At 35.7% G+C, this 24046-nt stretch overlaps 1 protein-coding gene across 1 annotated transcript in view; it reads right to left on the bottom strand.

Annotated features, from left to right (window-relative positions):
• The window catches only part of stum (stum, mechanosensory transduction mediator homolog), a 39531-nt gene extending 17470 nt beyond the window's left edge, over positions 1–22061 (bottom strand). The window contains exon 1 of the mRNA XM_056480620.1: positions 21802–22061. Within this exon, the coding sequence (XP_056336595.1) occupies positions 21802–21970 (169 nt within the window). The 5' untranslated portion in view covers positions 21971–22061. The remainder of the gene's footprint in view (positions 1–21801) is intronic.
• Between the last annotated feature and the right edge of the window lie 1985 nt (positions 22062–24046).

Raw genomic sequence — 24046 nt, 5'->3', positions numbered from 1 at the left:
GATGCATCGATTTCATCTTTGAATCATTACCCTCCAAATCATTATTAAATTGAAGGAAATGGACTCCATTACTTTGGTAATATAACGAAAAGCTTGCTATTACTGGACATTAATCAACAAATAAATAGTGATGTCAGTACAACTAAGACAGTTATTTATATTTATTGACCTCAGATACAGACCCTATGAAATGTTTGGATGTTGTAGAGAGGAACCGGGACAGAACCCTTTCAGTTTATCTTTTGTAAGGGGCTTTCCAAGTTGAGGGGAAAATAAATCACTTTTCACAGTATTCCCACGGCTGTTGTACAAACAATACACTTACAGTACTACCCCTCCCCTAAAAAAAAAACAACAGAAAGCTTACAATAGACAACAAGGAATTAAAGAACGAATTTGGGAAATGGAAAATAACATTCTGTCTTTGTCTCTCAGTCCCTTCGACTCGAGGAGGAGATTGGTGTCAATTCTCCATTCATCTCCAACACTGCTGGCTGACTGGTGCAAGAAAATACTGTACATCACTAGCTTGCACAGTTTAGGAGAGGCTTTTATTTAGATTTTGGAGCAAGTCGAATAAGACTATGTAAAATATCTTCAATATTTTAGCCAATAAGACACAGTGGGCCAGGTGACCAATCAGAGCCCATTGTGCACTTCTGAGGGAGAGGCTTCATAGAACCAGCATCTCAAACGTTCTTAGGACAATGGAAACAGTGATGTATAAAAGGTAAAGAATTTATTAAAAATAATATATAAAATAATATGACTTAAAAAGGTGACACGGTGGCTCAGTGGTTAGCACTGTTGCCTTACAGCAAGAAGGTCGCTGGTTCGAGTCCCGGCTGGGTTAGTTGGCATTTCTGTGTGGAGTTTGCATGTTCTCCCCGTGTTCGCCTGGGTTTCCTCCAAGTGTACAGTCCAAAGACATGCGCTTTGGGGGAATTGAATTAACTAAATTTGCCGTAGTGTATGTGTGTGAATGAGTGTGTATGGATGTTTCCAAGTACTGGGTTGCAGCTGGAAGGGCATCTGCTGTGTAAAAACGTATGCTGGATAAGTTGGCAGTTCATTCCGCTGTGGCGACCCCTGATGAATAAAGGGACTAAGCCGAAAGAAAATGAATGAATGAATGAATATGACTTAAAAAAATAGCATGAACACAAATTACAACGCACAATTATAAACGTAATCGAGCCTACGAAATGTTGATTTATCATACCTAAATTAGTACATTTACTGCTGAATATTTATTAAAACTGTAAACCAGGAAGAATGGACATCATTTTCCAGAATGGAGTACACATGTTATAATCAGTTGGGTATAAGAAACTTAAAACAAAAAAAGATGTAATTAATTACTAATTGCATTAATACAATTGTATTTAAAGTCCTTTTCTAATTACTACATTAGAAAGGTAATTTAATTACTCATTATGTAATTGAATTACTTGACTCAACACTACTTAAAATCCCCGCAAATCTCAATGCATAAACACAATTAATTTTTTAAATTAGTCAAAAAAGGGCCTTCTAGCTTCATAGAAAAAATATTTCAGAAAAGTTAAACAACATATGTATCAAAACACAACATTTTTCAAAGAAACAACACCATATTTCATACTTAGCATATTGTCATTGCGCTATTATCAGACAAATGTTACTTTTTTTTTTTTTACCAGAGTCAAATAGTACTCAGGTATAGAAATTGAATAATGAAATGTAAAATAACACTGTATAATCTTCAATGTATTAATTCAGTACAATAATTCCTCAAAAAAAAGTTACAAATATACTTTTTTTGCACTCAAATGCTTTAATCTCTTTTAAAATGCCTTTAAAACGCATGCAAATAATAAACAATGACTACACAAATGTGACTTGCAGAGACGCACACTGCGATATATTGTGCTCTGCCACCCAACCCTCGCTACACTTTCAGTCTGCACACTTGAATGAACACTACTCAGAATCCAAGTGACTAACAGAGCCTTGGGTGTTAGTAGCACCCTAATTAAAGTGAATGACATGAGGACCCCCAAACCACACACACTTGCACTGCAAACCAACTGTGATATCTCACATCAGATGTCAACTACGTTTCTGCCTGTCAAACTGCATTAAAGCACAGAATAGCCAGGCTTATATCTGCTCACACAATCCATGCGTATCATTTTAAGGCAACATCATAAAGCCATAACAGAAGCTGGCACACGTTCACAATCTGTTTCTCTATGAAGAAGCAGCACACGACAGTACAATACAGTAGGGGTCCCAGTCCCTGCGCATTAGGCTCACAATCACTATAATTTTCCTTTGCCGTCCCCACATGTGCCCCAGTGTGGGAGGTTAATTATGCTGTTCAGTTCCTTTTCTTCTGAGACAAATGCTGCTAGAAGAGAGCGTGTAAACTCCTTCATAGGGTTTACAGGGGACTGTGTTGTTTTTAGTATCTTTAGTTTTACTCTTACGGTGTGTTCAGAGAACCAGGGTATCTCTAAACCAAAATGAACCAAGATAACCAATCTACAAGTATGAATACACCCTTACAAGGAACTATTTTGTTCATGGGCCAAAATCCAAATAGAAGGAACGTCAAAGTAATCCAAGAGTGACTACGTTTACATGGACATCAGTAATTGAATTATATGTCTTAATCTGATTAAGACAATAATTCGATTAAGGGGTTTACATGAGTTACTTTTTGAAAGTTCCTTCCATGATTCCATTTTACATGTTTTAGCAAATAATTTGATGTTGCATGTAATTTCACTTCCATTCAGGAACATTTCATTTAATAGTGATGGGAAGTTCAGATCGTTTTACTGACTCGGACCTTTGAGTATCGTTCATGGAGATGAACGGTTCTTTTTTCGAGTCATTTCGTTCAATTTGCCAAAATAACATTAAAATGTTACGAGATGCTTCCAAACACATCTACAACTAGCCCAAACGTTGACCACACTACTACAAGTCATAACTAGAACACTACTATACAATGCAATGCTACTAAGAAAGAGAAAATAATCCTTCATTGTTTACCTGGTGTTTTATCTATGATTAGCACTGCTCACCTTTTCTGGCATGTCTTCAAATTAAAGTTGTTCGTTCACCTGACACTGACAGTCCCATATAAGCTCAACTAATTAAAAATAAATAAATTAAAAATATGGCTTTCAATGTGTAACCTTATAATTTTTTTATTTACTTTATTTAAATCTATAAGTTTTATTTTTTTCTCTTCTTTAAAATGTATTATGCAGATTATAACAACATCTCAGTTTTTCCTAATGTTCTAAGTTTCAGCAACTTATTGTTACTGTTTTTGAAACCAATAAAATAAATAAACAAAAATAAAATAAAAGGCTTAACTAATGCTTACATTACATGTTAATCATTAACATGCAGCTCAACTCATTGTTCAAGCTCTTGTTCTCTCCAAACTGGACTATTGCAACTCTCTATTAGCCGGGCTTCCAGCTAACTCTATCAAACCTCTTCAGCTGCTTCAGAACGCAGCAGCACGAGTGGTCTTTGATGAACCCAAAAGAGCACATGTCACTCCGCTACTCACCCGTTTGCACTGGCTGCCAGTTGCTGCCCGCATCAAATTCAAAGCTCTGATGTTTGCTTACAAAGCGACCTCTGGCTTTGCTCCATCTTATCTGCTCTCACTTCTGCAGATATATGTGCCCTCCAGAAACTTGCATTCTGTGAATGAACGTCGCCTCGTGGTTCCATCCCTAAGAGTGAAGAAATCACTTTACCGAACTCTCACATTCAATCTGCCCAGTTGGTGGAATGAACTCCCTAACTACATCAGAATGGCAGTTACTTGCTGTCTTCAAGAAATGACTAAAAACTCAACTATTTAGTCTCCACTTTCCTTCCTAATCGGCAACTGCCTCTCTGGCTATACCACTAACTGTGCTCTCTCTCTCTCTCTCTCTCAAAAAAAAAAAAAAAAATTACATTACTAATGCTTTGCTTCTTAGACTTTACACACCTGAAACTTGCCTATAGCACTTATTCACTGCTGCTCTTATAGTTGTGTAAATTGCTTCCTTGTTCTCATTTGTAAGTCGCTTTGGATAAAAGCGTCTGCTAAATGACTAAATGTAAATGTAATACCTTGCATTAGCATTTAAGACTTTTTAAGAGCCCGCAGACACTGTTAATATCAAGAAACTGAATATCCAATGGATATTCAAAGTTTTTTATGGAACCATTGATGCAATTAAAGAACCTTTTTAAAGAGTGTAGGATGCATTAAACAACTATGTTACACAAGCACATTTGATATAAATAGTAACAGTGTTCCTTGGTGTAGCTGCGAGAAATAAAAATCGTTTTTCTTCTCTCGCCATCGCTGACCCTTTAGTCTCCTCAGACTGGAAGCTTGCGGATGTATCAATCATTCAATAAATATTTCAGGATGTCATTCACAAGACTCCTCGCTTGTTGACTGAAAACCTTGATTGAGTCACAGAGCGTGACACTGGATAAAACATAACAGATAAAGAGGAATGCCCTTCAGTTTAACGAAAGACACAACCCCTCTTCACATAAAGTATAAATAAATATAATAGCAAACAGTAGGGTTCTGGGAGCAAAAGTTCTATTCAAAATTCAACACAGAAAGTGATTTTAGCAAAAGAGGAAAGGGTTTCATTTAAGATCTACAGTATATTGAGCTCCAAAGCATGTTAAACAATGGCCTGTGCGTGCTAGGAGATGTAATTTTAAATTAGTTTGATACTTTAAAATCATATGTGGCTGTAAATTGGAGGTCATGTGCAAACAAACATCCATATTCAGTAAAACAGGAAAAGAAATTTACAGCACAGTCAATCTATGAAGGATGTATTCTGTCTTGCGTACATGCCGAAAATTAAATATGTGAGCACACTGCTTTCCAAATGTTTTAAATACACAAGCTTTACTTTAGAGTCTACATGTTACTGACCATTCAAATGCTATGTTTTGACAAAGGCAGTAATAAGAGAACTGACAATAGCCTCTGACTTTCATAAATATTTTTTTTTCATGTACAAATCTTGATAACATAAGACGACCTTACAGAGAACAAAAATGCACTACTTACACTCACCGGCCACTTTATTAGGTACACCTTACTAGTACCATGTTGGACTCCCTTTTGACTTCAGAACTGCCTTAATCCTGTGTGGCATATATTCAACCAGGTACTGGAAATATTCCTCAGAGATTTTGGTCCATATTGACATGATAGCATCATGTAGTTGCTGCAGATTTGTCAGCTGCACATCCATGATGCGAATCTTCCATTACACCACATCCCAAAGGTGCTTTATTGGATTGAGGTTTGGTGACTGTGGAGGCCATTTGAGTACAGTGAACTCATTGTTTTGTTCAAGAAACCAGTCTGAGATGATTCACACTTTATTACATGGCACGTTATCCTGCTGGAAGAAGCCATCAGAAGATGGGTAAACTGTGGTCATAAAGGGATGGACATGATCAGCAACAATACTCAGGTAGGCTGTGGCATTGACACGATGCTCAATTGGAACTAATGGGCCCAAAGTGTGCCAAAAAAATATCCCCCACACCATAACACCACCACCACCAGCCTGAACCGTTGCAGGATTGATCCATGCTTTTATGGTGTTGACGCCAAATTCTGACCATCCGAATGTCGCAGCACTGGATATTTTCTCTTTTTCAGACCATTCTCTGTAAAGTGAAAATTCCAGTACATCAGCAGTTTCTGAAATACTCAGGCACCAGCAACGATGCCACGATCAAAGTCACTTAAATCACCTTTCTTCCCCATTCTGATGCTCTGTTTGAACTGCAGCAGATCGTCTTGACCATGTCTACATGCCTAAAAGCATAGAGTTGCTGCCATGTGATTGTCTGATTAGAAGTTTGCGTTAACGAGCTGTTGGACAAGTGTACCTAATAAAGTGGCCGGTGAGTGTTTTAGTATTTATTTATATTCTTTCATCCTCAATTTGGATTTTAAATAATTTCTGAATCATCATGTTACACTGAAAACTGATGTAATGATGCTATTTTATTAATGATGTTATTATAAATTGCTAAATAATTACACTTTTATAATTTACATTGTATGACTGATTCTTGAGGGAATCCATGGCTCGAAGATGCTAATGAAAATGGGAGTCATGGCAACATGAGGCTAGTGGAGGCTAGCTAACTCGATTACACTATCATTGTCTCTCTTTTTAATTGCATAAGGAGAACATTGAACAGTACATATTGCACCTATCTAACACTGCACTCCACAGGTGGCAGCTACATTATTAGGCCTGAGAGCTTGATGCATAAAAGGCATGTTGCTAGCAAGATGCCTCCAGGTAGGCCTAGAATCCACGCACATCCACCAAACTGGAAATTGAAAATTCCGCAACAGCTCTCCAGCCTCTATTTATAACAGCTCAAGGATGAGAGCCAAAGACAGCTTGCGAGGAGATGCGACAAAGTCAGTCTGACTGCCTGCAGCCATCACAGGATTCAGCCTATCTGTGACGAGCTGATTACTCATCCGTCATTTACAGGCTCTTCAATAGATACAGCCATTTAGCCTACTGTAATAACTGCACATACAATATCAATATGATAAAATGAATTTAATATTTCACTCAAAAACTAATGTGTAAGAATTTATGAGGTAATGCTAGTACATTAACGATGCTAACAAAATAACTTGATGCGGAAAGTTTGACGTTGATGTGGTTTTATAAATCTCCATTACTTAGTATATTTCTAGCATAACTTCAAATGTTTTCAATACAAATTAGCATGTTGCTAGCAAGAATTAGCAAATTTTTAGCATGTTTATAACGTTAATTAGCATTTTAGCATGAGTTAGCATGTCTAACATGATTTAACATTGTCTAGCAATAAGTAACAGGTTGTTAGCATGTTTTTAGCATGAACTTAATCATAGATATTTACATCAGATGTCGCCTACACTGTTGTTGTTGTCTTTTGGAAGAAATGTGTCAATAAAGCCGCCGTTTTAGTATTGGAAAGTGCGTCTTTAAAATGAATGTAAGACCAAGGTGTAGAGGAGGACTGGCCATCCAGAGCCATACAGTAGATATATAAACATATATACATATAAACAAATTAATGAATTTAATAAGAATTTAAATTTAAATCTGGTCTTATTTCTTGTTTACAATGTAATTTACAAGAATTCTAGTATTAATATTTGGGAATGGCTACTGTTTTTAAAACAGACGCATGAAGTAAAGAGATAAAAGAAAGTCTTTTGATACTGTAAATCCACAGGGAAAGATAGAAGTAATATTTATTACATTGTGTGCCATTATTACAGCATGCTTGGTTATAATGAGCTGCTTTGATGAGGCTCACTGCATCAGTACTGCTCAATTATTACAACCTTAAAGGGAGAATTTGACAAGGGCCTTGAGAAGATCAGAAATGATTTCGCTTTATGAAAAACCTCTTAACGAGGACAACTCAAGTCATTTTCAATATCCCAAAAGTTAAATTGAATTGAACGTGCTTAATTAGCAAACTTTACAATTAGATTTTTCCCTTTTGTATCCCTGTTTATTACTAATGCAATCTCAGTCGTTAATTAGTCTGCAAACCTTATGTAAGCTAAAGCAATAGCATCAGTGTAATTTGTTATTTGGTGTGTCTGATGATTGCCACGGTGCGGCTGTATTAAAAATGAGGCCGGAGCAATAACAGTCTCTGGATGATGTTATCCCATTCATCTCATTTTGTGAGTGAAGAGACCTTCTGTATAAAATTAGAAAGTCTGAGAGCTCAGTGGTCCTCTATCTGCAGCCAAAAACAGTGCACTGAAAGCCATTTTTCTGCTCTCGAAGCAACTATTATCGTAAAAATCACCAAATTTGTCCTCGTTACAGTTATCATGTGTAATGTTGTATGTGAACTGTTCAAAACAATCTATCAGCTGCAGCTTTTTATAAGAAAGCACATATTTTAGTCTAAGATGCACTTTTGAGAGACGGTTGATGTTTGTTTTTCATTCTTTTTTTCAAATTGACTGACTACAGTATTCAATGACTATCTGGTGCATGCTTTACAGCCTTGGTCTAATAAGATGCAATACTGGGTGCTCTTTTGTTTTTCAGCTTTGGGTCTGGCCGTTAGTATTATTAGTCAGAATCAGGGGTGTAGATTTAGCATGGACCACCAATATTCACCAACTATTGAAATGTCCCCTCCAATAATTAAAATCATCTATCGTTATAGCAGACTGATATAGTCTGTGAATAATATGCCTTGGGGCATATTGGGACTTGTTGGGAAAACCGGAGCACCCGGAGGAAACCAACGCTAACATGGGGAGAACATGCAAACTCCACACAGAAACGCCCTCCAAGTCTCGAAGCATCAACCTTCTTGCTGTGAGGTGACATCGCGATCCCCCGGCGCCACTCCTTGTGTGTGTGTGTGTGTGTGTGTGTGTGTGTGTGTGTGTGTGTGTGTGTGTGTGTGTGTGTGTGTGTGTGTGTGTGTGTGTATATATATATATATCATTCTTTGGTGGTGGGGGGTTTGTTTGATTTACCCATCCCCACCAATGTCAAGCGCAAAGCTACGCCCTTGGTCAGAATATGCATGTTTCTCTATAATACTGTATGTGCAAACAGCAAGTCAAATAAGTGGATTATTTGCATATGCAATATCATGATTGCAATAGTGAAGTTACATGAATAGCACAAATATACGAGCAAAAATCCAGAGTTAGAAAAAGCTAATGTGCTAATAGCTAATGTGAAAAATGTATATACAAATATTATTTAAATAAAGTAATATAAGATGTAAATAGCACATATACAGTAGTATAGTTTATATAGTTTTTTTATGAGCTCGCATAATTAATACATTTATGCACACCAAACAGCATCAATGACACAACAAATGAAAACAAAAATTATGCAAATTTATTATATTTTTATACTCACTGATAAAGTGTTTTTTATATATTTGTTAAACAGTGGGGAAATAAGTATTGAACAAATGTTTTGAACAATTAAATGACACAATGATAATGTACTGAACTACTGAAATGAATTTAATACATTATATAAAAGGATTTATTCATGATGGTGGCATAAAGACACCTCTCATATGGAGGATGAAGTCACATGAATTGCTCAGGTGTGAGTTTTTCCACAGACTTCAACAGAGTGTAAAAACCTTGATGGCTCTGTGGGTCTCATCTATCAAATCTGATCTTTATTTTGTATTTTGTATTGGATTCAGATCAGGTGATTGGCTGGGCCATTCTACAGCTTGATTTTCTTTCTCTGAAAGCATTTGAGAGTTTCCTTGGCTGTGGATCATTGTCTTGTTGAAATGTTCACCCTGGTTTCATCTTCATCATCCTGATAATGTAGATGTTGGACTAAAGCAGTGAATATTAATTTACACTGACGAAGGGCAGAGGGTTTCTGAAGAACTACTGAGAGATTTCTGATGCTGTCTGGGCTTTCACTGCATTTCTACACCTCCCTTTCTTCATGTGTTCAATACTTATCCCTGTGTCATTTCATTTTATTACAGATAATTTTTTTGCAAACTAATTAGATTTTTTTTTTTGCATATTTGGATTTCTTTGGTTGCTATCAACATCAGCTGAAAATTTCAAGTCAACAGCACCTTTAGAAATAAGTTTTCTGATAAAAATGGTGACGTGTTCAATACTGCTGTAGTACATTATTTCAATAATTCATGCATGTGCATCATCCACACAAAAAGCTAAGGTCAAAGTTCAAAACTAAGCTATTGGATGTAGTGTGTCTGGGAATATTTGTATAGTTCACACCTGCCATTCGGTACTTAAGTTTTGCACTGACCAACATAATGTACACTTGAAAATATATGATTTTGGATGCCGTGTAAACTTGCATTATATATTCAAATAATAAAATTAATACCATAAAGAACACCAAATTACAGCCCCACTACACGGCTGCCCTCGGCAGTCAGTCTATTTTTAGCCTGAATCCACAAGAGAGTTGGCTTAAGGTCATACACAAGAGTCCTCTACACCTGACAGTCACAGGTCCTCTTCATGTCTCTGTCTTTTCAATCTGTCTGTTTTTGTAAAAAGAAGGCAAGAAGCTTTTAACATATTACTTCAGGTCTAAAGAAGTAATCAAATTTAAAATGACAACCAGACTTAATTTTTTTACATGATTAAGCGCACTTTGAATGACCCCCTTAGAATGAATGCACACGCTGCTTTATCTCTCAATCTTAGCGGAGACAGGCATCTGCTGTCATGGAAACTAGAAGAGCAGCAGGGCTGGAGTGATGGTTCAGTTCAAAGAGCGCTGGGACAGGCATCGGCATGAGCATCACCAATCACTCATAACTCAATCACTTAATAACTCCACCAATGAAAAACAGATTAAAGATGGTCTGTTTAGACCAGCTAAACCAGTTTAATCCTTGTGCACTGTTCAAATTTACTACCCTTTTGTTATGTACGGGATGAAAACATTCACTGCATTAAACTGCTGTAAAAATGCATCAGATCATTTTTTTTTCTAATTTGTTTGCATAAATCTGTTAATTAACTTCAGTCCGGATCAAAACTACTAAATGTTTTTAAAAATTACAGGATTTTAAGTCTTTAATTGCCAAAATGCAAAAAAAAAAAAAAAAAAAACATGTAAATGATTAGTAACAAAAATGGCTCTGATGCATTGTTAGATTTTCATTTTTTGGTGGCTGTTTTTGCCCCTTTAACTTCCATATAACCACATTTGATGGTGCATAAATACACAGTCTTTGTTTTTATTTACTCCATGTAGTTCTGAGAACTGCAATGCATATTTTGATTTTCTCAGACACATCAAGGTAAGGTCACTCTCTCACTCTCACAGACAAACACACACTTTAAATTGCTGTTATACTTAGAGCTGGGCAATTAATCTAAAAGTAATCGAAATTCAGAACCAATAATTGATGTAATTTTTCCAGGTCAATTTTTTCAATTACTTACCTTACCGCATGTAGAGTCACATGACCCTGCTCTGTTATGGCTAATTTATACTTATTATATAATGATTTATACTTATTATATTATTCTGATATTATGTAAAAAAAAACTAATAATAATAATAATAATAATAATAATAATAATAATAATAATAATAATAATATTATTATTATAATAAAGTTTAAAAAAAAAGTTGCAAAAAAATATAACTACATGCCACAATGACATGTAACGCAAGCTTTGTGATTGGTCGCTTTGGTAGTGGTGACAAGGATGGGTGGCGCAGCAAGTATACACTGCGTATTACACAGTGCGTGTTTCAATTTCAGTTGTTTAGCATTGATGTTCAATAAATAATCATATAAATAATCATAGATAGTAGATAGTGTGTGTTTATTTTAATTATTTTAAAATCATTCAAACATCTCTCACTTGTAATATGTGAGCTCATTTACTGTACAAAACTTGTCAGTGAACTATGAAGGCAAAAACATGAAATAAATAAAATAATCGTTCATTAATCGTAACCCAGTTAAAATGTTCAATTAATCAAGATTTTGATTTTAGGCCAAATCGCCCAGCCCTAGTTATACTCCATGCGTAACAAATGTTTTTTGCACAGATCAACAGTATCTAAAGGGTTAACAGTGCCAACTGATGATCAACAGTAAAAATTACAAATTTTACCTCTTCCCAGAGAAATGTGGTTATAATGGAAGTCAATGCAGCAAAAACAGCCACCAACAGTAAATGGGGGGGGGGATCAATAATAAAACAATGCAAAGGCAGTGTTGTTTCACATGTCCAAGACTGTGATAAAAGGTTAAAAAAAATCCAGTCCACAATTACTTTTTATATTGAAAATACGATGAAATCTTCCTCAACAGTAAATAAGGGTTAAGGAAACCAGATATTGTCATCAGGGTTTAAAATGGAAATAAAGCTAAAAAGCCACTCTTTATTAAATAAATTATTTAGGACATTAAGCTCAGTTTTAGCATTTTCACAAAACTTTACTGGACATTGTTTTAATCTAAATGCATCTGACGTGGGCGACCTTTGTCTTTTCTGTGCACTAGAACTCTTACATTTTGAATGATACTAATTTTAGCTTTAAAGTACACATTCCGTTTCAAATAAAGGCTTGAAAGATATTCACTTTATATTTTACTCACCCTCAAGTGGTTCCAAATTTTTAGTTTATTTCTTTCTGTTGAAAACAAAGGAATAGTATTTCAAGAATGCTGGAAAACAGTAGCCATTGATATCCATAGTAGGAAAAAAAAACTAAAAGAATGGAAGTCAATCAGTTTCCAACATTCTTCAAAATATCTTCTTTTCTTTTCAAATGTTTTAGCAGGTTGTTATCATTCCTTTGAAGATTAAATGGCTATAGTCTGCATATTCACCGCATAATTTCTTTTTTCTTTTTTTTTCCCCATGTGAATTACTTCCTGCTAAGATTCATATCTGGCCAAGACGAAAAGTCAACAATCTTCCACTTTCAGACCTTGAGAAACTTTCCGCAGATGAAATTTCATCCATATCTGATTTCATCTAAACCAAGTATATAAAAAAAGCAACATTCCTGGTCCACAAAAAGCCTTATTTAAATCAAGATATTTATTCTTCTAGTATATAAATGAAACAGCTGTGAATCCAACTGTCAGGATGATTTTGATGCCATAAAGTTTCAGCATTTTGGATATTTTGGAAACGGTTGATGGAACACCAAGATATGCATATATTTTGAAAAAAACATATGCGCGTAACTGAGTAGGATAAACTTTTTACTCCATAAGAAAAGATGCGCATAAACCACGATGGAAACACTTTTACCAAACAAATTCCAGTATGCGAATTAAAAAAAGTCATGTGACTTGTAATAAGAGATCATGTGATGATAAAAATGTGTGTGAATGGACAAACCAGCAGGCTGAGCACATTGTAAAACATCTGAAATGTTGTTTTGATTATTCTAAAATGCCATTATTAGGGCAAATTCTGTTTTTACTTCTGATATTTGGCACCAGTTAATCAGGAAGTGACAAATTTTTTCTCTTTGACTACTTGGATGGAAACTTTGCTTTAATCGCACGTCTTTTATGTGATATTCCAGTTATGCACATAAATTTTATTAGCATCTTTGGATGGAAACATAGCTAATGTCAGTTTTCAAAATCATGCAGTCCTACCGTAGAAATCCCTAACAGAAAAACCCCGAGCATCATATGTGCAGTCAGATGTTATATGAAACACTTGCAAAATATTTTGTGAAGTTTCACAAACTAATTTCGATAGGAGCATGTGATGTGATTGATCGCGGCTGGTCTTCCATTCGTAATCATCAGTAAGCCAATCTGATTAACACAAACTCACAATATATAGCCCGTCTAGTATTACTGCCTTATCTTTGTTTTTTGAAGAATCCCCCCTTCCACCCCATCTCCCCCTTTTCCTCCTTCACCAGGGGGAGCTTACATGCTTATCAACCAGGTGGGAACCTGGGATCAATTATCTCTGAGCTCAGGGTTCTCTCCCAGGACAGCATGCCAAACCTGCTATTATCAAGCAATATTTACTGTAAGTGTGAACTCTTGAACATGTAATAACAAACAAAAAAAGGTTTCAAAACCACGTTTTATGAGTTTTGTGTTTCAAAATGGATTTTTTTTTCAACTTGTGAGGCTTGTGTGGTTCAATTTTCAGAAATTTGTCAGAAGTCCATCTTAAAAAACAACAGGAAACACATTTAATGAACTGGAAACTTTGGGTTAAAAACCTGACATAGCATGTTTTTTTGAACAAACAATTGAATATCAATTCACAATTCCAAACATTTTAGCTTAGTATAACCACAGATTCTGGATCAGAGAATTTATGAATGTCCATACTTACTGTCAAAAAATATTTTAAGCAACATCTATGCATTTATAAACTCCAAGAAGCCCATCTCTTTGTTATATTTCTTGACTGAAATCTACTTATAAGACGTTCAACCCTCACATGCAAATGAGCCTGATTGGAATCAAGCCTGGCACCTAACACATGCCCTGCAAAGTATCAGCAATTAAAGGTGAGAAGAGCAGGTTGTCAAACATGAATCACTAACTAGGCTGGTAATGGTCTCTGAAAACCTGAGCGCAGACTCAAGTGGGCCCCATTTGGCGCTTGGCATTTTCCCTTCTATCATCGTCCTCCAAACATGGGCTCTCTTGTCATAATATTCTACTATGTATTTATGTATGAGCAACTGTGCAGCAGAGACAGGAGCTCTGTAAACTGTGCCCATGCAGAGATGATATGAGACAGACACATTGCTGCCTGTAGAATGCATCTGCGTTTTGTAAGTATTTTTACATCGTATGCCTTGGACTCATGGATTATGTCCTCCAGAGCACTCCGTGTCCTTCAGACTCCAGAGGGACTGGATGAAACTTGAGGAGGAAATGCTATGCTGAAGCGGACAGCAAGATTAGATGACTTGAGGCATGGGTCCAGTGGGGGTATCCTGATGGATGAAACCAATATTGACATAAACACCAGAGGCCCACAACTGGCTGAGTGATGCAGTCATAAGGTTGATTACTGTACGTTCGATCTAACTGCAAATGTCAGAAATGGATTTCATGCTCTACTAATGGGGCAATTCCTATGCACTAGTATCTTTAAACGCACCAATCAAGCACACAAAAAGGGTTAAAGAAGAGAGATATCTCATGCACTGCATGATCCATAAAAGATGAGAGCACAAATGGTATCAGCTCACCTGCTAAGACAATAGACAACGTTCAGGGTAATGTTTCAGCACAATGCGTTTGTGGACTATCATTAAGGTCCATTATTAAGGGGTCCCATTATGTCTGTTTTACAAGATGTTCCGTAAATTGTAGATATTCCCAAAGCATGTGTGTAAAGTTGTAGCTCAGAATACCTAATGAATATTTTATCTTACCATACTGTAGAAAAAAAAAAAGAAACACACAAGAAACACACTGTTTTTGTGAGTCTCTTCAAATTAAAATAACCTCCTAGAGTCCCCTGTCCAGAGGAGCTTATGCCTCTGCATTTCTTCTAAATAGGCATAGGCCGGTATAAGGGTGCTTTCACATCTGTAGTTCGGTTCATTTGGTCTGGAACAAGGGCAGCAAATTATACATTGTAGCATTTTTCTGCCATTTTGGGTCATTTTCACACCACACTGATTGCTTTGGTCCAAATCAGTTGAAAAGAACCAAAATGCAGCCATGTGACAAAATCCACATCACTCATTGGCCAGATGCTATTGAACGTATTTCTTAAACTGCTTTTCGATTGGTCAGAATTAACATGCAGGAAAATGCCAATTGAACTCCCACAAGTAAACAAACCAGCAGACACAAAATGTCAGGTAATGGCAGTATTTGGTTTGCATTTAGCCTCTAAAAAACCCCTAAACAAAATGGTATATGTGGATTGCTGTAGCAAAGTAATGCTTTACGACTCTAATAAGTATCCTTGATGCAAATTAATAAATATCGGTTGCTCAGTAATAGGCATGGGACGATAGCCGTTTTTAAGGTATAGCGCGGTTTGGAAAAGTCAAGGTTTTAAAACCACCAAAATTTTCTGTAATACTGTTCCTAGGGTATGTGTAAGATTTTTTTATTTACATTTTTTTGTTTTTTAGGACAACAATATCTCCAGCAGAAAAAAATCCAATGATGGCATTTTAAATTGTAAAGAAATCTGTGTTTTTGAAACTAATTAAGACAGCAGAAGTCAATGATTCATTTGAATTATTTAGCCTGACATGTTTACTGCTCCAAAATATTTGAAATGTTTAAAAAATAATATCTAACATATACAGTTATATACAGTTAGTCATCATTGCTATAGGTTTAGCCTACAATATTATGACATCAAATGTGTTTTAATCTATTACTCTTCCAACATAACATATCATCACATCAAACAAATCATCGTCCCGCAACAGAACTCCCACACGTAAACAAACCGGCAGACACAAAATGTCACTTTTTACTATATGGCAGGACGACTACACTGGCTGATTATAGCTGGTCATAGTATACTATATAGTTCATATACATCACTTTAGACAAATTATACATTTCGAGAATAAAGCATGGCTGTGGCTGGAAAACAATGTTTTAATGCAATGCAAACGGCAAAGGTGCGTCGCACGTCTCTTCAGGAGGAGGCGTGAATTAATTTAGCTAAACTGCAACATGGTCATGTTCCAAAAATATTACCAACGATCCATCAGGTAATGTTTTTCCCCCTCTCTCTGTTTAAAATTGTTGGTTAAGCACTGTCAAAAAAATATTTTTCTTCCACATCCCATAATGCACAGCACATTGGATTACGGCAACTGGATTATTCCAAAACCGCGCAGTACTTTTTGCAGTTTTTCGGATCATCTCACCACAAAATAACCACTCCAGGGTTCGTTTGAAAGCTCTTCAAGGAGGTCTCGGCACACTTTTTTTGGTCCACTTTTGGTGCAAACTCAAGTGCGATTGCTACATTCACACCTGCCCAAATTAACTGCACCAAGAGGGAAAAGAAACTAGTCCAATTCAACTAAACAAGGCAGGTGTGAAAACCTCCTAAGATTCTGATAGTATCATAACCTTGGATAAAAATATCATGGTTTTTATGGTTTTATGATTACTGCTCCAAAATAAGTTCTTTTTAAATGTCTGGGTAAAAAAACTATTTTCCCCCATTGAACACAATACATTTTATTTTAAGAAACATTTAAAATATTTTGGACCAGTAGCTTTTGATGTAGAGTTTTCTTTTCTGCTAGAGATACTGTTGCCCTAAAAAATTGTTTAAAAAATTGTTGTGAAAATCATGTAAAAACAAAACAAAACCTTACACATACCTTAGGAACGGTATAACAGAAAACTTTGGCATTTTAAAACCTTGACTTATCCAAACCGCGGTAAATCTTGAAACAAGTTGTCATCCCATGCCTAGTTCTAAAGCGTAGTCAGCTTACTCACAATGCTCCTACAGGCTATACACCAATACACTCACCCCGCTTAACCTCACACCCACCTGGGTCACAGCACCAATGTAACCTCTCCAGTTTTTTTTTCAACACACTTCCAAGCAGGGTTCAAATGACTATTTCTGGCATGGGAGGTGGACAAGAATATTAAAGACAGCAGCTTGACGATCATTGCCAATAATCTATTTGAGGCCAGGTTTACCCCCACAACTTCTACTAGCTGACCTCCAATACACTGGTAAGGTTGGAAAAGCCATAAGATGCAGACATTACTTTTTCCAGGGGTGCATATAGCACAGTGAGTTTCAAAATTTTTCAGTTTATTCAGAATGCCTCAAGTGCAATGAACATCATGTGATAAGAACCAGCCAATCATTTTCAAACTTAGTATGGATTATACACATTTCTGTAATGGTAGTCAACTGATTACTAGGGATGCTCTGATCGATCGACCGGAGATCGGTATCGGCCAATAATCACATTTTATGACTAGGTCAGTACTCACCAATCTGACCAATCTCACCAACTGATTGCAGGTGTTTTGTTTACGAGTTTAAAAAGCAGAGGAAGAGGCACGTGCACACCCATATTATACACCAGCTATAAATTATGCGTCACAACAGCTTAATAAAATATATACTGATGTGGTGCATTCTCGGTTTACAGTTCATTGGTGAAACTTGCGTGAGTGATGCTCTCTTTGATGCAGCTATTGTATATCCAGTGTTTTGTCCACAGTAAATGGTTGTATGAGATGTGTTTAATGGATTATATGCAGCATCCTTAATTTATTCTCTTAGGTAAGGGGAAAATTCCACTTAAGTTTCATATTTAGAGGGAAATGTGCTTTATGCATTATAAAGCTTGAAGCATCAGAATCTGTAGTTGGTATCTGCCGATCACCTTGACAAGGAATCGGTACTCAGTATCGGCTGCAAAAATCCTGATCAGAGCATCCCTGCTGTTTACCTGAGACACCTTTTCATTTTCTAAATAAATAAAACCTGTATCAGAGCTACAGTAACAGTTTGTCAGTGGTGGTTCATCGGAGAGCACAGCTGATGGTTGCTCATCAACAACAGATGCCACTGGAGCACAAGCTCATGAGTGCATTGAAATTGATCAAATTGTCGCACCTCACGTTTTACATGCAGTTTTAGACATAAAATATAAACTCTGCTAAGCTGTGCTGGACTGGTAGTGCATGTGTGTTTTTCCATAACTGTTTTTCCATAACTGCCTAAGTGCAATTGTGCCATTTATTTTGTTATTTATTTAGTTATTTAATTACTCATTGTTAATCAGCAAATTAAAAAGTCCCCAAAACAGAAATATCTGAACATTGTCCATATTGTGGCTGTTTTTCACATTCCCAATGCAATGACTAACTCTTTTGTAGTGGAAATAGAAACCGCATCTACCGCCCCCTATATTTTGAGGAATATTCACAATTTTTTAAACTATTTTTTCCATACAATTCTAAAGTATGGGCAGTTTGGCAGAATTTGTTTTGCATTTAGCCTCTAAAAAACACCTAAACAAAATGGTATATGTGGATTGCTGTAGCAAAGTAATGCTTTACGACTCTAATAAGTATCCTTGATGCAAATTAATAAATATCGGTTGCTCAGTAATAGGCATGGGACGATAACCGTTTTCAAGGTATAGCGCGGTTTGGAAAAGTCAAGGTTTTAAAACCACCAAAATTTTCTGTAATACTGTTCCTAGGGTATGTGTAAGATTTTTAATTTTAATTTTTTTTGTTTTTTAGGACAACAATATCTCCAGCTGAAAAAAATATCCAATGATGGCATTTTAAATTGTAAAGAAATCTGTGTTTCTGAAACAAATGAAGACAGCAGAAGTCAATGATTTATGCGAATTATTTAGCCTGACATGTTTACTGCTCCAAAATATATGAAATGTTTAAAAAATAATATATATATATATATTGTTTTCAAAGGGGAAAAAAGTTTTAGTTTTTTACCCACACATTTAAAAAGAATATATCTTAGACAGTGAGCACAATACCGTGATATTTTTATCCAAGGTTATCATACCGTCAGAATCGTATACCAGCCCATGCCTACTCAGTAATATCTAACAGAATTATATACAGTTAGTCATCATTGCTATAGGTTTAGCCTAAAATATTACGGCTTAAAAATGTGACCCTAAAAGGTCCCACAGGTTGTAGAGTGACATTAAATGTGTTTTAATCTATTACTCTTCCAACATAACATATCATCATATCCAACAAATTATCGTCCATATTGTGGTTGTTTTTTTACATTACACTTGCATAACCAATGTAATGACTGACTCATTTGTATTGTAAATTGAAACCGTATCTGTGTTGACTGGACCAGATCAGTGCAGAATGAAATAGTAAAGCAAAGAGAACTGTTGAGTCTGATAGTTTTATAGTAGAAATTGGCAATTATTGTAAGGGGCATTACAATTCTAATATGGACTTGAGTTGTTTAGTCAATCTGGCCAATCAGAGCACATGGTATTTCTGAATCAGAGCATTTCAGACAGACTGGGAACAGAACTGCTGAACTAATCCTTTAAGTTTTCCTGAAGACTTTGGAAATATTGTGAAGACTTTGAAGCAAAATAATCAGCATTGTGACTCTTTTGTTGCTTTTTCAAGCATATTTTATAGATGCATAATCCCAGGGGTCATGCTTCCCAGCCTTATTATTAGACATGCAAGAGATCAATATTCTTTTGCCATGTGTGCTTTTATACCTAGCGGAGGAGCTACCATCTTTGCTTCTAATGCATTTAATGGAGTGATACTACAATCCTTAAAGTGAAATAAAGCATCACATTTGGTCTTTGAAGACATCGTCATGGCACAGCCTATTGGCTTGCTATATCAAAGCAGAAGCCGATCACACAAGTACCGGAATACTAAAGATTAGCAACTGCAAAGACCAAACTAAAATGAGAATGAAGGTGAAAATGACAATATTGAGATAAATGAATGAACCAGCACGGAAGGAGAAAAGGTCAAGCTATCAATCAGCGTAATGGAGTGGATGCAATTATTTATGATCATCTTGATTGTCTGTTCTGGTATGCTTGCATATGCACATTTTAGATCTATTACTCAGGAAAAAGAAGAATTTCTAATTTCTCTAGACCTAACCCCATGTGTGTCCGGATACTTCAATCTGCTTTAGTTCTTTATGACTGAATTAGGAAAAAAGGTTTAATAGCAGCAATATTCATAATGTGTGCATGGCTGTTATAGATATATTTAAATAATACTTATTTTATGTATTGTATGAAATTGGAATGTATAGCATTTTTAGTTGACAACTTTTTGGGGATTTTTTTTTTGATATTATAAATTATTATTGTGACCTTGAAGCAACACAGAGCAATACAAAAAGCAACAACAACTATAAAGACAAAAAAGGCAAACGAAACAGAACAAAAAAAGACAGTTTTATACATAGGTTAACAATGCTATACATATATTTCTAGGCCACTGGGCACAGACAATATGGTGATCTGGAAAACAATGACAGGGTCATACCTTTAAACTGTTATCATTGACATTTGACAGATAATAAAAAAGGGCTTCGAAGTAGGGCTGGGCCGATAAACGATATTTTATCGAAGTTATGGCAATAACAATGAAGAGCTCTGGACGTTTTACTCTATATTGATCTAAAACCCAATCACACAGCAGAACGTGCAACAATGGGAATCTAGAAGTGTGTTGATATTAGAGATGCACCGAATTTTCGGCCACCAAATATTATCACCCACCATAAACAGGTTATGTTATTTAATGAACCCTTTTATTTTTTGTGGCTTCATTGATTGATGGGATACTCTTTTAAATATGGAAGCATTAACAACTGATATCGAAATATATGTTCAATACGGAAAGTAATTAATCGAGCAACACATATTTAATGCCATCAGAAAGATTGTGTCCAAGTCTCTCTAAATGTAGTGCTAGAGAATACTTTCTGATTCTTAATACAAAGTTGATTCACTGTTTATTTTACAAATAAATAAAAACCAAAGGTTAACCAACCTACTCAAGAGTTATCCTTTTTTGAGAATTAGCTTTTTGAAGAGACTGTTTTCTTCTTGTGCCACCCACATGTTTGACATATGCCCCTCAAAAATATAAAAATAGATTTTAATTCAGAAATTGAAAGCAACTGTAGGAGTCTCCTGTGCAAAACATCCATAAAAGTAGAGTAGACCAAATAACATACAAAAACATGTGCCAAGACTTTACCAAAAATATCATAATAAAAATCACATTAAATAGTTTGGTTTGGTCACTTATTTTCAATCACAGGTGTTTTGATTGAGGTAAAGTTGGTTTTATATTCGAACATTAACGGTCCCTATATTGTTTACCACGCTATACATTTGGTCTGAAGTTGCATTTAAGTATGACTTAAAAACAACATTAGCAATATGATTTGGATTTTGCAAAATAATAACTTAATTTAAGGAGAAAGTCTGAATGTGCGAATATAAAACGAACTTTACCTCAATTGTGTATTGAAGTTAACAAAAACTCCTTATGTAGTGTATAGCCTAGTTTTACACGGAGCGTCTAAGATGCAAGCAAAATTAAACTGACCTGAAGCGCGCATTGAAAGGACTTGTTGAAGGAATGTAGTTTATTTCTTTCGCGCTTACACACAAGACACAAAACTGTGTTATTTCAAGCAGGTGGCTGTGTTAGAATGAGCGAATCGCCCGTTCTCGTACTCACCCAGTCCGGGCACAAACGTGTTGAGGAACAGGCAGATGACAGCAACTGGGAAAGGCATATAAGGGATGGCAGCGCGCAAAGGTCCTTTCTTCTCCCTCACTTGAACAACAACTCCGCTGGTAGATGAAGAAACTGCTTTTTCGTTCATCTCTGTGTCTTTTTGGTCCATTTCCCAGTTTTTAAACTAATTACAAACCTCGAAATCCGCGTGTTTATGTGTACTAGACACTGTCAGGCGCAGCTCCTGCGAGAGGTTGAAACGAGTGCGCGCACTGAACGGTAGGCGTCACACTTACTACTGTGTCAGTGAGCGATAGTAGATCTACACAATGGATTTAAAGTCACAGGGGTGGCTTTTATCTGCTCATTATTACGGCATTAATCTTATTTATTTTTGCAGTATAACTGGACTTGATGCTGCTGTTTATGCTCAGTGTGTTTAAAGACGGGAATGCAATTTTGCTGGCATAGTTAAAACGCATTTGTGCTCAAGAACAATAGAAAATCCCTCAATTCATTTAACTTTTATTCATTTTTTCTTGAATGCAAAAAAGGTGAATTTTACATGATGTCTTTTTCTTGAAACAGTGACCATGTCAAGGCTTAAAATCAAGCAAAATATTTAAAGTATGGTATGTGTCCATGCGAGTGGGTGTGGCTATTTCTGACTTAAATGGGTCACTTACCAGTTTTTTGCCTTTACAAAAATGGTCTAATTCTGCTGGATAAAGTACAACTTATTTTATAATACCAGCTAATAATATAACTGTAAAGAAATTGGCTAAAGCTAAGCCAAAATGGGAACATTTTATAAAAGAGATTGTCACCTCAAGTTTTTGAACATAGACATGAAAATGGGCAAGTTCAACTTAAATGAATGTCAATCTTCATTGCTTTGGTGTAAAGATTTAAGCTTGGTCACATTTTAACGACAATAGATGTCAGATTAAAGTGAAAAAAGTTAAATAAAACAAGTTGTGTGCCTTTATCTTTATTAAAAGAAAAGTTAATATAGTTTATAAAGTTAATAAAGTTTGTATTTTGCAAAACATGTTCTAGCCTAAAAGAATCAAAGATAAATATCTAAACAAAATATATTCCAAATTAGGTGTTGATATCTCCAAAAATTACCAAACAAAAAAGATTTTGTTTGGCTGCAGTACCAAACAGGACTACCAGATGACATTCAGTTAACATTGATGACCATACAAGGTGGCCTCCTATGTTTTGAGGAATATTAACTGTATCACCCCCCCCCCCCCCCATACTTTTCATACAATTCTAAAGTAGTATGGGCAGTTTGGCAGTATTTGATTTTAATTTAACATCTAAACAACATTTTACATGTGGATTGCTGTAGCAAAGTAATGCTTTACGACTCAGATAAGTATCCTTGTTGCAAATTTTTAAATAACTGTTGCTCGGTAATATCTAAAAGAGTTATATACAGTTAGTCATCATTGCTATAGGTTTTGACTACAATTTCACGGCTTAAAAATGTAACCAGAAAAGGTCCCACAGGTTGTTGGGTGACATTAAATGTGTTTTAATTTATTACTCTTCCAACATAGCATAACATAACATAACATAACATAACATAACATAACATAACATAACATAACATAACATAACATAACATAAGTGGAAAAATATGCATTCAGAAGACTTAGACCGTTCCAAAAATATATAGTTGGTAATGATTAGTCGATGGTGGTGAGTTGTTGACAGTTAAAGGGTTAAACAATATAGTACTACATTGTGTGACATTAGAAACAAAAAAGCTAAAATACAAACAAACATATAAAGCATTATGTACATTTCATTTGGTTAATTAAATGTTTTTATTATTATTATCTTGCCTATTTTTTTTTACCTCTGGTGACTGTTTATACTTTGATTGTATATTGTTAATATAATTTCTCTCATTTTAATTTTACTTGTTCATAATTGTCTTGAGATGTATATGCTTGTACTGAGTTTGTACATATTTGATGATGGCAAGAGGACTCCATAATCCTGGACCAGGCCGTATCTTGAGCAGAGGCTGTGGCGATCATGGAGGAGAGGAAAGCATAAGACCGATTCCTGAAAGACCCCAGTGACAGACAAGACCTTTTCACACCTGCAGCTTCTCCACGATAGACGTCCAGCGTTCTCCAGCTCTGCACAAGAAGTTTGGCCAGAGGAGAAATGGTCATGCTTAACTGAGCCTGGTTTCTTTCTAATTTTTTTCCTTCACTTTCAT

The sequence above is a fragment of the Danio aesculapii genome, chromosome 20, assembly GCF_903798145.1.
Source record: "Danio aesculapii chromosome 20, fDanAes4.1, whole genome shotgun sequence".
In the NCBI taxonomy this organism is placed as follows: Eukaryota; Metazoa; Chordata; class Actinopteri; order Cypriniformes; family Danionidae; genus Danio; species Danio aesculapii.
This window is presented reverse-complemented; position numbering and strand designations above follow the sequence as displayed.